General features: G+C 40.4%; 2 protein-coding genes across 7 annotated transcripts; both read left to right on the top strand.

Moving 5' to 3' along the window:
* The first annotated feature begins 1,517 nt into the window (after nucleotides 1–1,517).
* pdia2 (protein disulfide isomerase family A, member 2) lies at nucleotides 1,518–7,491 on the top strand. Its single transcript, XM_041036334.1, has 11 exons — nucleotides 1,518–1,871; nucleotides 2,592–2,798; nucleotides 3,729–3,862; nucleotides 3,956–4,093; nucleotides 4,638–4,754; nucleotides 4,852–4,977; nucleotides 5,169–5,363; nucleotides 5,971–6,091; nucleotides 6,821–6,999; nucleotides 7,094–7,261; nucleotides 7,356–7,491. Exons 1-11 carry the CDS (start codon nucleotides 1,577–1,579, stop codon nucleotides 7,410–7,412), a joined length of 1,737 nt encoding a protein of 578 aa, XP_040892268.1. The 5' UTR covers nucleotides 1,518–1,576; the 3' UTR covers nucleotides 7,413–7,491.
* Nucleotides 7,492–9,368: 1,877 nt separating this feature from the next.
* si:dkeyp-75b4.8 (lipopolysaccharide-induced tumor necrosis factor-alpha factor homolog) lies at nucleotides 9,369–14,267 on the top strand. Of its 6 annotated transcripts, none has more exons than XM_041035289.1 (6): nucleotides 9,369–9,434; nucleotides 9,798–9,860; nucleotides 10,734–10,899; nucleotides 12,101–12,208; nucleotides 12,337–12,544; nucleotides 12,660–14,267. In XM_041035289.1, exons 3-6 carry the CDS (start codon nucleotides 10,761–10,763, stop codon nucleotides 12,763–12,765), a joined length of 561 nt encoding a protein of 186 aa, XP_040891223.1. In that variant the 5' UTR covers nucleotides 9,369–9,434; nucleotides 9,798–9,860; nucleotides 10,734–10,760; the 3' UTR covers nucleotides 12,766–14,267. The 6 variants fall into 6 exon arrangements, with proteins under 6 accessions (XP_040891223.1, XP_040891228.1, XP_040891224.1 ...); XM_041035292.1 differs by having other exon boundaries at nucleotides 9,389–9,434; nucleotides 9,812–9,860; XM_041035291.1 differs by lacking the exon at nucleotides 9,369–9,434 and adding an exon at nucleotides 9,512–9,549.
* The last annotated feature ends 23 nt before the right edge of the window (nucleotides 14,268–14,290 follow it).

Here is a 14,290-nt window from a genome sequence, read left to right as displayed (position 1 = left end):
CAGGTTCAGCAGAGCTCACCTCTGGCCACACCCAACCATAAGCATGAGTGATGCTGGGAGTGGTGCAGGGAGTATTCAGAGCCTTTGTTATAGCTGCTGGTGGAATTCATTTTTAATTTGTTATATTTTTAACAACTGCAGCTAAAGATTAATTTCATTATTGGTAAATCTCATTATTTTCAGGGTTAATTGACTGTTCGGTTTGTAAAACATCAGAAAATAGTTGAACAAAACAAACTCCAACGAACCAAAATAATTTAAATAATTGCAATAAAAGTAGCAAATCCTCAAACTGGTAGTTTCCAGTTCAATAATCAACTAAGAATTTAAGCTTTATTTGTACAGTTGGGTATTATTATTCTATAACAAAGCATCATCTTTTGTATTTTCTTGGTAAGTTTTATATGTAAAATCAAATGCATGAATGAAAATATCTAAAGTCTCATGAAAATTAGTTTGTTTCAAGTTGTTTTTCAAGTAGAAGTTGGAGATGGAGACTGTTTTGAGGTGTATTGACTTTTTCAACTATAATTTTTCAAAATTAAAGAGGCTCCAAGATTTTTTTTTTTTCCAGCTGCTATTTCCAAGATCAAGCAAGGAAATCTCGATCTCCACTTTTAAACCGACATGAACGAGAAGTTCCTTTCAGTGCTTAAAAAATGTGCAACTCCATGACAGCTGGGCAAACGCCATCTGCTGACAAAGATGGTGTGATATGATCCAAAGCTCCATGGTCTCTACTGGATCAAACTGGTGGTGAGATAGACACATACAGTAAAATCCTCCTCTTTCTGCCTTACCAGACACCCCTAATTTAGGTGCACTGACCCTTTAAAGGGGACTAAAATATATAACCATCCCTTGACTAAGGCACAGCATGAATCTGCTGTTATTGCCCAAACGTTACTGACAGTATCATCCCCAAAAAACCCCGAAATCTAAATTTTCTGTTGCAAGCCTGATGCAAAACGGATTAATTTCCTGTCTTTTCTGTTCAACAGTAGAGTGAATGAAAACTTTGAAGTCAGGTGGGAGAGGGGAGGGCGAGGTGGAAGTGTTTGCTTCAGCTTAATCAAACAGAAATGGTGAGATAAAACAGGAGAGTGGAGAAGAGAGAGAGCTAGAAATCCACATAATTACTGTGCTCACACTGTTTTTTAGGTAAATGAGGGTCTGATAAGGCCCAGAGAGAAGGCTGACAGTGTGAGGACTGAGCATGCACATGTACATGTTACCATCTGTTCGGTGATGTTCTCTGATAGAAAACAGAATGAGAAAAAAAATTCAAGAAAATGGTGAAAAGGGAGGAGAGAAGACAGAGGAATAAGCGTACGTGTGATGAGTCCTGAAACCAGTTTGCCCAATTCTGACTCTACAAGGCATCGTGTGATTGGTTTAAACTGGAAAGAGTCCCCCGCAGGCGCAACTCCTGATTGGATGAGCAGGAAGGCCAGTAACATTTCAACACACACTCTCTATATTAGACACATAAAGGTACAAACTTTCGGTGACACGTGTCTTTACGGTTCCCATACCTGAGCGGAGGTACCAGAGCAGCTCAGACAGAAACTCCAACATGAAAACGCACACTCTTTTGTCCGTAACTCTCCTGGGCCTGCTGCTGTGGGCCTCCTGCATCCAGGCCGACGGCTCCGACGAAAACAGTGACAAACAGGCAGAAACACAAGAAGAGACCTCAAAGGAGACAGCAGAGGAGACTTCAGCAGAAGCAGAGACGGAGGAGGAAACTGAGGAAGAACCAAAGAAAGAGAAAACAACAGAGATAGAGGAGGAGAAAGATGTGATGGTTCTCCACATCAACAACTTTGCCCGAGCTCTCAGCGAGAATCAGTATTTACTGGTCGAATTCTGTAAGTAGTTATGGTTTAACATAAAAATAATAGAAATACAACAAATTCTTAAAATAATTGAGGCTTTACAGTATGATGGGTTCTTGTTTTCTTTTAGACATTAATGTTGATTTTAGGCACAATTTACGTCAGTGACCACAAATATTATTAGAATGTGATACAGATGTGTATTTTTTTTTTTTTTTAAAGCTATGCAAGACGTGATCTCTTTTTTTTTTTTTTGGAGTGATAACAAACTAAAATACTAAAACGAGTGTGGATGTTCTTGACCTTGGGAACTGTCCGTGACTCTTGGGAACACATATACGGTGATAAAAGCTCTAACCTCAGCTCTTCAGTGGGACATGCCGAGTTTTCCACCACAGTTTTCTATTCAAGCCCTTGTGTGCACTGAGGCCTTCTCATACAGAGTAAATGTGTGTGTGCATACACGTGGCCTCTTCTCGTCCAGATGTTCTCCTGGCTTAACTCTCCCACAGATGAGCTCAGCAGTAGTGGAGGAGAGGTCAGGACAAGGAAACACTGAGCCCAACTGCCACTGTTGCTATCAGCAGCTCATTTCCATGTTTATCGGGACACGTGCTCCTGATAGCAACACAAAGTGGACAGAGCAGAACAGCCTGCTTTTGATGAATAAACCCTTCTCAGTTTTCAGCATCTCTCATACATGTGCTGCAAAAGCATGAGAGCCACGAACTGTGTGTGTTTGTGTGTGTGCAGATGCTCCCTGGTGTGGTCACTGTAAACAGCTGGAGCCACTGTACGCAGAGGCTGCTGGGAAGCTGAAGGAGGAGCAACCAGCGATGCGTTTGGCCAAAGTGGACGCCACAGAGGAGAAGGAGCTGGCTGAAGAGTTTGACATCGGGGGCTTCCCCTCTCTGAAACTGTTCGTCAACGGAGACCGCAAGCAGCCCATCGATTACACTGGTAAACAGACACACACACAGAGACACACATCTCCATTCATTCATCAGTCATCAACTGTAAGCCATACTGCTCATCAATAAGCTAATAACTGTAACCTGAACAGTCATGTCTGAGCTTAGACAGTGTGTGTGAGTGTGTGTGTGTCTGTGTTTACCCTCCCTGTTTACTGTTGAACCAGTCTACTGTCTTTAACTGCCTTAAACTATTTAATTGGATCAACAGTTTTTCGTGCCTTTGTGCTAATTTGAATGTTCAACCATGCAAATCAACCATGAATCGAAACCTTTGATTTTAACAAAGTTACACAACAATTACTTTGTGAGCAAAACATAAAGGTATAGTTCCCATGAAAAAAAAAAAACAAGCACAGCAGCAACAGTTGTTTAAAAAAAAAAAAACATCCTTATCTAAACACAAATGTTGTAGTTTCACTTCAGCTCTCTGTGGAGCTTTAACAAGGAGGTAATTAGCGTAGCTTAGCATAAAGACTGGAAAAATAGGGACACAGCTAGCCTGGCTCTATCCAGTGTTAAAAAAAATGAATGGTGTCAATCTTCTCATCTAACCCTACACAAGAAAGCAAATAAGAGCATTTCAACATCAAACTTTGCCCTTAATGCTGTTTTCAGACACATACGCATGTGACTCTTCATCTGTAAAACTGAGGATGACATAAACAGATATTTCTGAGCCTGACGTGCATAAATGTCAGTGTGTGTTTATCTTTCGTGTTTGATATGTTAACTGTTCATCTGCTCACTCACCTCAACCTATTTGTCTGGATCAACATATATTTGCATATTTTTATTACCTGTTGGCTTGAGTTTCCCTGTTGCTTTTGTTTTTGTTTTATCTTATATAAAGCAGCTGAAATAACTCTTACATGAACTGACGCAACTTCATTTGTTTGTGTTTGTATGTGCTGGCCAGGTAAGAGGTCGGTAGAGGGAATAATCCAGTGGATGAAGCGTCGTACAGGTCCTGGTGCTCCAGTCCTCGACTCTGCAGAGTCTGCAGCTCAGTTCATCGATGCCCATAACATCACTGTTGTCGGATTCTTTGATGTATGTTTATCTATTTTCATCTATCCAATGTTACGTATAACTACTAAAATATATTTATATTTGTATTTATATTTTGAATTATATATATATTAGAATCTGGAAGGTGAGGCCACCAAGGTGTTCAAGGAAGTTGCCTTTGATATGACCGACACAGAGTTTGCCATGACAGCGACTCCTGAGGTTTTCCAGAAGTATGAAGTAAAAGCCAACTCAGTGGTGCTCTTCAAAAAGGTATGGACATGTACTGATGCTGAGAGAGAACCAGAGAGTCCAGTGTTTTATAAAGAGGCAGTGCCAAGGTACAGGGAGCTTTAAGGATGTTAGCTTTGCTGCCATCTAGCGCCTAGATATAGTGTATACAGTACATTCATGTTAAAGGTCCTGTTTAGAGAAATGAGGATGTTTTGCCTGTTCTTATTTATTTAGGTAATTTTCTAACTTTAGGATTTCTGTATTTAGGGTTTAGTTCAGATTAAGAACAAGGATTAACTTACATTTAGGTGATGTGATTTGCCACAGAGCAGAAGGTAAAAGAAAAGACCAGATTTTTTTTTTTTTATCATGGATTAATACTCACAAATGAGAAGCTGAAACCAGCACTTGTTTTGTGGATTTGCTTGATAAATGAATGAAACAATAAAACAATGGTCAAATTTGTTGAGGGTTAATTTCCTGTTGATCAGTTAACACAGAACAGTAGAGGACAAGAATAGATTTGGAAATTAGGGCTACGGTCCAACGATGTTTGGTGAAACGTGTGTTTGTGTTTGTTTAGTTTGATGACGGCAGAGCAGACTTTGCATTGTCAGAAGACGGGAAGCTGGACAAAAATAATCTGACCAACTTCATCAAGGAAAACAGCCTGGAACTGATCATCACATTCAGACAGGAGGTAACACACAAACACATGCACATACACACGCGATTAGAAAATTAAAATTAGATGTAAAATTATGTTGAAATAATACGGTGTGTACGTGTGTGCTCAGACTGCAGATAAGATCTTCACCTCTAGCATCACCCTGCACAGCTTGCTGTTCATCAACTCCACTGTGGAGAGTCAGGCAGCCCTGGTGGACGAATCCAGGAGTATTGCCAAAGAGTTCAAGGGCAAGGTGACAGTTTGGGGTGTGTGTGTCCCTGTGTGTGTGCCTGTTTGTGTGCCTGTGTGTGTATGTGTGTGTAAAAGAGTGTGTCTTTGAAAGTAAGTCAGTGATAGAAAGACCTAAAATGTAATTTAGCCCTATTTTATTGTTTCTTATGTCCTGTGTGTGTGTCTGTGTGCGCGTGTGTGCATATTATGCAGATGCTGTTCATTGTAATTGACGTGACAGCAGCCCTGTCTCATGTGCTGACATACTTCGGCGTGTCCAAGAACGACGCCCCCACTGCACGCATCATCAACATGGAGACAGGAAAGAAGTTCAACATCGCCTCCGGGGATCTCACAGTAAATTCACTGCGACAGTTGTGCCAGGAGGTTGTGGATGGCACTGCCAAGGTAATGCACACAAACACACGTTTCATATTCAGCCACGCTGAAACATTAAACCCAGTGGTGGAAAGTAGCTGAGTACAGTTACCCAAGTACTGTGCTTAAGTACAGTTTTGAGGTTCTACTACAGGTAGTACTTTACTACATTTCAAAACTATTTTATTTTATTATTACAGTGGTCTCCAACCATTTTGAAATTTGACAAAAAATGGTTTATGAGTTGTTACCAGTTCCATGACCTCCCCACCAAACTTTATTTATATAACTGTAAATATAAAAAAATTCACAACAAAATCAAATATTAGAGAAGAGTCCAAAAAATGAAAACAGATTTCTGTACCCCCTCTTTATCCTGTGACCCTTCGGAGAGGTCAAACCTTAGCTTGTTGCTCACAACATTTTACTCCAGAATGAGTACTTTTACTTTGGCTACATTTTGCTTACTGTGGTATTAATTAAGTTGGATTTTGAATGCAGGACTTTTACTTGTAATGGAGAATGTGTGATATTTGTGCTTTTCCTCAAGTAAATGATCTGAATGCTTCCACCAGCTTTATGCTACACTTCCACCTCTGATTGAACCCAATGACTTGTCCTGTTTTGTGTGGTGCAGCCCTACTATCGGACAGAGGAGATCCCAGAGGACTGGAATAAAGGACCAGTCAAAGTCCTAGTGGGGAAGAATTTTGAGTCTGTTGCTCTGGACCCAACCAAAAACGTCTTTGTGGAGTTTTGTAAGTCAGTATGTCTGCCTCAGTTTGAGTGACATGTGTACTGTAAAAACTTAACTTTGGTTAAATCAGATAATCTTTTATCATTAAATCCAATCCAAGTGATAAAGATGGATTATCCAGAAATTAGTGAAAAGCAGAGGCGTGATAATTCTGACAGCTGTTATCTTGTGCTGTTCAATGGGGTGAACATGGGAATTCTTCCCATTCCTGCCTTCCTTCCCACGTGAATGCACAATTTGCATGCATTTTATTTGTTGAAGACAAAGACTCTCTCTCTCCAGTTTGAAGAAAGTTTCATGAATGTTATTTTGTGCCTTTTCACACATGCTAAAGGATAGGTGCGCTTCACTGCAACTTGGGCCATCACTTGGCCATCATTTCTATCAATCACAATAACATCGTACTTACCAAAGTCATTGCTGAGATTTGGGAACACTGCCACACCAGTATAACAAAGTTCAGCGGGGCAAGAAACATAAACAAACCAACAGTTTATCTAAACCATTTTACTCTGCACCGATGTAACATCAAAAGGGTTGTCTGCAATAATTCCTGACTTTTCTTTCTCACAAAAATGAAACTGATCTCTAGTCTGTATACTCTCTAACTCTCTAACTCTTTTACTGTTTAGGTTTTAATAACCCCTATGTTATATAGAGCAGTTACCTGGCCTGCAGATGCCCTTTTTCATCCTCTAATAGAGGTGTGCGTGCTTGTGTGTTTGTGTAGATGCTCCATGGTGTGGACACTGCAAGGAACTGGCTCCCATCTGGGAACAGCTGGGGGAAAAGTATGCTGACCATGAAGACATTATCATAGCCAAGATGGATGCCACAGCCAACGAGGTGGAGTCTATTGAGATTCAGGGATTCCCCACGCTCAAATATTTCCCAGCTGATGGGAAAGAGGTATGCACACACACACACACGCATGCACGCACGCACACACGTACACACTTGTTTTCATAAAGAACTTATGATCATTTCTCTCTGCCACTGACAGGTGGTAGAATACGCTGGAAAGAGGGATCTGGAGACCTTGTCTAAGTTCCTGGATAATGGAGGAGTGTTGCCTGAGGAGGGAAGTAATGAGGAGGAGGACGAAGATGATGAGGAAGACGAGGAAGATGATGATGCTAAGGAGGGTGACGGCCCCAGTGAAGACAGCGAGGTTTATATTTTTACAGCTACTTTTTCTATTTTCCTCTAAAAATAGTTCTGCTCCACTCACCGCTCTCCTATTTCTTTATTATTCTCTCTTTCAGGATACTGATGAGTCTGCAGAGGTACAGACGAACATAACGTCTAAAGATGAACTGTGATGTCACTTTGGTTTCTGGCCAATCAGAATCAACCTAGCATCTTCCAATTTTTCTTAATAAAATTAATTTGGGTTTAAAAGTGTTGTGAGCTCATGGCTATTTTAAACTGGCTTTAAATTCTGCTGCGGTTTGTGTAAATACTTGATTTGATTTTAAACATTTTTCCTATAAATATATAAATATCTCATAAAACAGTTCAGGCCACTTTTAGATTAGTTAAGTAGTTCAAACTTAGACTTTTACAACTTCATCAAAAGAAAAAGAAGGAAATAAAGAAAGAAAGAAAGAAAGAAAGAAAGAAAAAGAAAGAAAAGGAGAAAGAGGGAGGAAGTAGATTTAAAGATAGGGAGTCATGTTTCTCATTCCTGAGTCTCTCATCAACATGACAGACAGACCTGTGTCATAAATAATAATGGACTGATCAGAGGAGGCGCTTTGGGACTTTATCTGAGAACACGATGTGGAACATAGACTGAAAAGAAACAGTAGATAGAAATAACATATAGAACTCATCTGCCTGGCTGTACTGAAACAAAGCGGTGCCTTGAGCTACATGTTAATGTCAGCATGCTAACACACTTCCCATTATTTATCTGCACTAATATCTTCTACATGCCAGTATTATTTAGTGGTAGTCACTTCTGCTTTTCATACAAACAATTGCTGCATTGTTATTCAGTAAATACTTACATAGTGTCGCTGCTCACAGCAACAATTCACCCGTATCACACTGTAAAAATACTCAGGTACAAGTGAAAGTCCTGTGTTCAAAATGCTCTTAAGTAAATGTATGTCAGTATTCTCAGGAAAATATACAGCCTCGGTTCTTCATGGCATGGACTCCAAAAGATTTTGGCAATATTCCTCTTAGATTCTGCTCCATGTTGACACGATTGCATCACATCATTTCAGCAGATTTGTCCGGTGCACATTCATGCTGCCAATCTCCTGTTCTACCACATCCCAAAGGTGTTCTACTGGATTCAGATCTAGTGACTGGAGAGGCCTCTGAAGTACACTGAACTCATCGTCATATTCATGAAATCGATTTGAGACCAGGCTACGGTTTTCGAGTCTTCAACTGTCCAGTTTTCGTGAGTCTGTCCTCACTGTAACCTCAGATTTCTGTTTCTGGCTGACAGGAGAGGTCTTCTGCTGTTGTAGCTCATTGGCCTCAAGGTCAGACATGCTGTGGATTCTGAGATACTTTTCTGCTCAACACAGTTGTAATGAGTGGTTTTCTTAGTCACTGTAGCCTCTCTGTCAGCTCCAACTAGTCTGGCCATTCTCCTCTGACCTCTTTCATCATCCAGGCATCTGCAGAACTGCTGCTCACTGGAAGTTCTTGTGTTTTTCACACGACTCTGTGTAAAATCTAGAGATTTTTGTGCGTGAAAATCCCAGGAGATCAAACTAGCCTATCTGGCACGAAGAATCAAGCCACAGTCACAGTCACAACTGAAGCTTAACTGAAGCTGCCACTTGATTGGCTGATAGGATAGGATAAGATAGGATTGTATGAATTAGCAAGTGTACAGGTGTTCCTAATAAAATGCTTGGTGGTGAGTGTAGACACTTTTGTGTTTATAATTTTTTAAGTGTTTGACGCCGTTAAACAGCTGACAGTGGCTGCAAATTAGCTTCATCCCTCTGCATGTTACATCTGTTGCACTACTTATGTGTGTAACAGTGTTTATCTGTGTGGTCTGAATTAAATAAGCAAACAAATATGTAAAAACAGAAACCGCTAAGCAAATTTTACACATTTTACTATACAATGTTTTGTTGGTTGCTGTACTGTAAACGTGCTGCCAGAGAATGAGTCAGCGTTTGGGAAGCAGTTTAATGTGAGAGGGTAAACTCCTGTGAGTGAAGGAGGTAAAGAGGGTTGGCTTTCAGTCTGAGGGAAGTTAAATGTTTCTAATTCCAGAGGAAAACAGGTTCAACTGGCTGTGATGTCTCGACTGTCACCAACATGGTACATGTTTCGTCCTGTCAGCTGAGCTTCCTCATTTGTCCAAGGTAAGGAGACCACTGCTCTCACATATCTCTCACATCACACTGTTTAATTAGTGCAGGAGGACATGTACTACTCTTTGCCGTCTGTATTGGGAGTTGTTGTATATGGAGGTGGCAGGTTTGTGCCTCTTTGGATCAGATACCAGGTGCCTTGTTGACATAAGAGAAGAGTCCCATGTGAGCTAGAATTACTTGGCTGCGTTCAGCAGGCATGTTTTATAACTGATACAGCTGGTTTTGGGTGACATATTGGCATGAAAACACTTCTTGTGGTGAAATGGTGAAGTGGAGTCGCATGATTCAGGATTATTGGTTCGTTCAGTGTTACATATTGTAATCAATTTTGTATTTGTTTTGTACTCACAGTAAGTGTTTAACAGGGCACCTGAACTGTAATAAGCTGACTGTGAGTGTGACATGTCTAAAAAGGTAAATACTTTACATCAGTTTCATAAAAGTTAAAATGTTTTGAACGTACATTATCTCTAAATCTATTCCGTTTATGTTAATGTTTAACTTTGGTGTCCTATACACAGGAAAGTACAGGATACTTTGTCACTGTTCTCGCCATACTGTAATGTTATGATTGAAGCCTCCTCTCTTCTGAAGGGAGTTCACACAAGTAAACGCACAATGATCTCAAGCGTAGCTCTCTGTTGTTTCTGGTATCTACTCACACAGTGGGCTGGTACAAAAGAAGTAATAAAACTGTTTGGGTATTGACCTGGAGCCAGATCAGTGTTGCCAAACCTTTTTTCTTGCTCGTGAAACAAGTCTACTTGCAACCTCTTATCACAACTCATGGTGTAGGCATGAGCTGTGGGCAGTTTGGCCAAGGATTGATTTTTCCTTCACAGATTGTTTCCTCTACAGGATTTTTAGATGCCCAAGATAATAAAAGTAAAATAACCAGATATATGAGAACAATCAGGAGAAAAAGTACAGTGCAATATTTTTAGACACTACAAATAAAGAGAAGATTATTTCAAAAATAACACAAATCAATGTCTGGTGTGACCAGCCTCAGCCTTTAAATCAGCACCAGTTCATCCAGGTGCACCTGCCACAGTTCTTCTGTGGACTCAGGCTGTCTCAGTGTCTTCTGTCTCTTCATGTGAGCCCAGACTGACTCCATGATGCTGAGATGCAGGGGCCCATATTCAAAAGGCACGTGTTTAAACTTTCATTGGTTCTGGCCCTGCTCTCTCTCTCTCTCTCTCTCTCTCTCTCTCTCTCTCTCTCTCTCTCTCTCTCTGTGTGTGTGTGTGTGTGTACCATTACAAACGTCCTTTTTATCACCAGTGTCCTGTTTGACTGGATGATCTCCTGATGGAACCCCCTCCCTATGAAGAGGCCAGTCTCCACCCTCCTGCTCTGAGTACAGAAGGAGTTAACATCCCCCCACCCCCTTCCTACAACGCCTCCCTCTCCTCCCCCTCAACACCTCCTCCCACCTATGGAGAAGCAGGTAAGATAACAACTCCCTGCTCTCAGTTGCTCATCCACACTGAAACAGGTGGATTTGTGGATTCATGTTTTTCACTCTTTTTTGGACCTTTGTCCACATGCACCTGGGTTTTTCTCACCCATAAACTAAGGTTTCTGGAAACAGTATGCAGAATGGATAAATCTGAAAATGCTTGCTTTGTCTTTTAGCGTAGACCAAACAACTTAACTTTTTCAAAACAATGAAGTGAGCTTGCATACACAGTAAGTAAAGTTAAGAAGCCAATTTTGTCGCCTCTAACGTCTTAACTCTTATTATTGACTGTATTTGTGTTTAGTTTATCAGAGAACTTCATGGTCATAAAAAAGTGATTTTGTTGACATCTCAGTGTATGAAATACTGCTCAACTGCATAACAGGAACTGATCTCTAATCTGGCCTCATTCTGACAACTGAAGCAGAAGATTTTGTAAAAGAGAACAATTCAGCTGTGATGTTCACTATATTAAAGTGTAGATGAGTCACATTATTGGTTATTACAAAGAGCACAAGGGGGGCAAAAAGGAGCTTCAATGAGCTGCAACTGAACAAAATGACCCTTTAGTCTGCGCCACTGCTAATCACGTTTTTTGTTTGCCAACAACAGATGACAAAGAAGACGTTTTGCAGAAGCACTAGTCAGGGCACACCTTATTTTTCTACATTAAACTGTCAAAATTTTGTTAAAACGATTTGCATCCATATTAGCATTTTCAAATTGTTCCTGTAGAGAGCTCTGTCCACAGTTAAACACCTGAACAACTTGAAAACACACAAATCTCCTCTTCCTCTTTTCAGTTGGCAAACAAAACGTGGTAAGGAGAGGGACAGAGATCCTGTTGACCAAATTATTATCTCATTGCTTCTTTGACCAAATCAACAAAACTACAGGTTAATGACAACCGCTGTGCTCTATCATCGGCTAAATCGACATTTGAAATGTATGATCACAGGAAATTTTGAGATGTCTGAATTTTGATCACAGAGAAAGTTAAAGGCGAGGGAAGGCCCCTTTCGTTGTTGTTTTGCAAAATCTCTGTTTTGCTTGTATTCCACCAAGCCAGCGATTTATGGTTTGCATACGCTGCAGACTGTTTTGGAAAAGCTCAGTTTTGGGGTCTTGCACAAAGAGCTGAAACAAACAGAAGAGTTTTTCTTTAACGTGAGGGTACTCTTTACTACAGTTACAATCCAGCCGAATCCATTTCCTGTCCTGACTCCACCCTCTGTGCCAACTGCTGTGACCTCACCTCCCCAAAACACTGGAAACATAATCCATCCACATACACAAGGTATTAGGTTACATACAAATTATAGCTCTTAATGATGTGCATGAAAATAGTATTTCACATGCTTACCTCTTTGTCCCTGTTTCCCCCTGACATCCCCCTCTGTCCGTCCTGTGTCTCCTGTATACCAGTTGGTGTAACACCGCCTGTCAGCGGCAGACAAACTCAGCCAGCAGTAGTTGTGACCCAGCCACTGCCTGTTCCTATCTCAGTGACATGTCTGAGAGACATCCCTGGTTTGGTACGCTGCCCACACTGCCACCACACTGTCACCACTAAAGTCACATACCTGCCTGGGAGGGCTGCCTGGTGTATGTGTGTGCTTCTCACATTGATGGGGTGAGACACACAAACACACACGTGTGAGAATTTAATGTCAGAGTGCCGTTACAGCTTTAACAAAGCTTAAGCTATGTATTCTGTGTCTGCATGCGTGTGTGTGTGTGTGTTTCAGGCTGGTCTGTGGCTTCTGTCTGATCCCGTTAATGGTACGTGGACTACAAGATGCACATCACTCCTGCCCACAGTGTGGAAACCATCTGCACATTCACACAAGATGACGCTGTCGGGATTAATAAGGCTCCTGTTGTCCTCAGTCCACCCAGAACCTTGTAACACTCATATTTTTGTCACAACATGGATAAATAGTTTGTCATGAGCTACAAATATAAGCAGCTCACTGTACAAGCTACAAGGAATCAGAGTGTATTTAGGTGATGATAAGTGTTTAATATATAATATCTAGAGAACATGCTGAGCATAAGGATGGACAGAGAAGTGGATGATGCTGCAACAGCAACTTGATAAGTTTCTGTGGACATTTTTCCTTTGTAAAAACTTGTCACAGCTGAAATTTCTTTAACCAACGGGAATTCAAACCCACCACAGCAGCTTCTCACATTTAAAACCTACAGGGGGTGAGTATGCAATACCAAAAATGTTTAATCTTTAATCGTGTATATTACTTTTCTAATCTTTTCCATCTCTCTAGTTGACATTTTTGAACATTTTAAAGCATTCTTCACAAGCACAGAAGCATTTCTAATATATACAGATGAAAACTAGGCAAAATCACTTTTTGCACTTTTGACCTTTTGTAAGAATGTATTGGGAGGGATGGGAGGGGGTGTTAATTTAAAAAAAAAAATGATGAGGAACAGAATATTGAATCCGTCTCTGCATATGTACACTGCAGCATTTTACCACAATTCAAAGCACAAACAAACAACTAAACAGAGAGGACATTTAACAAACAAGATGATGTCCAGTCCCGGGATTTAATATGTGGTTCGGTTGTTTTTTTTTTCATAAATTGTAATGATTGTATTTTCCATATTTAAATACTAAAATAACAAAATTGTTATTATTTCTCTTTTTCTAATGCAAATACAGCTAATATTAACTTTTGCTGAATGTAATGACACAGTGAAAATTTGTCCAGGTATGAAAGCCAGACATGTTTTTCTTTGTTAAACCAAACAAAGCCTGTTGGAAAACTCGCCGACTTAACAAACTGTCATTTATTTTCCACCATAATTCTTCTTATAAAAGCTTTGCACACGTATTGTAAACCCACACAGGTGGTTTTAATTTTACTGATTAGACCTCTTGTCAGGACTAAATCCAGCATATCGCTCCACCCAGCTTCAACCTGAGCAGGTCAAATCTGTGTGTGTGAGAGTGTGTGTCTGGGTGTGTGTCAATCTTCTCATCCAGCTCTCGGCAAGAAAGCAAAAAAACCTATTTCTCAAAATGTGAAACTATTCCTTTGATGATACAGACTTGATGTATACTGTGATTAGACTTCCTGGTGTAGAAAGCAGGGTGGAGGTTGTGGGCGAAGTACATGGTAGTGCCTGTACTGCAGAGTCTATGCACTGCAATGCAATGACTGATTAAGGCATCTTTACCTGTTGTTGTTGTAATGGTGTGTGACCATAGACTATAACTCCCTTCCATGTTGGACTCAGCTTTCTTTTGTTTTTTTAATCAGAATGTCATCCCGTTATTATTTTTCATTCTATCATGTTGATAGGGAAATAAAAGTGGTCTCGGTTACTTTGACAAAGCTGTGCACTTGTATTT

The sequence above is a fragment of the Toxotes jaculatrix genome, chromosome 4, assembly GCF_017976425.1.
Source record: "Toxotes jaculatrix isolate fToxJac2 chromosome 4, fToxJac2.pri, whole genome shotgun sequence".
Classification (NCBI taxonomy): domain Eukaryota; kingdom Metazoa; phylum Chordata; class Actinopteri; family Toxotidae; genus Toxotes; species Toxotes jaculatrix.
Note: the sequence above shows the minus strand (reverse complement) of the source record. Positions and strands in the feature narration are given on the sequence as shown.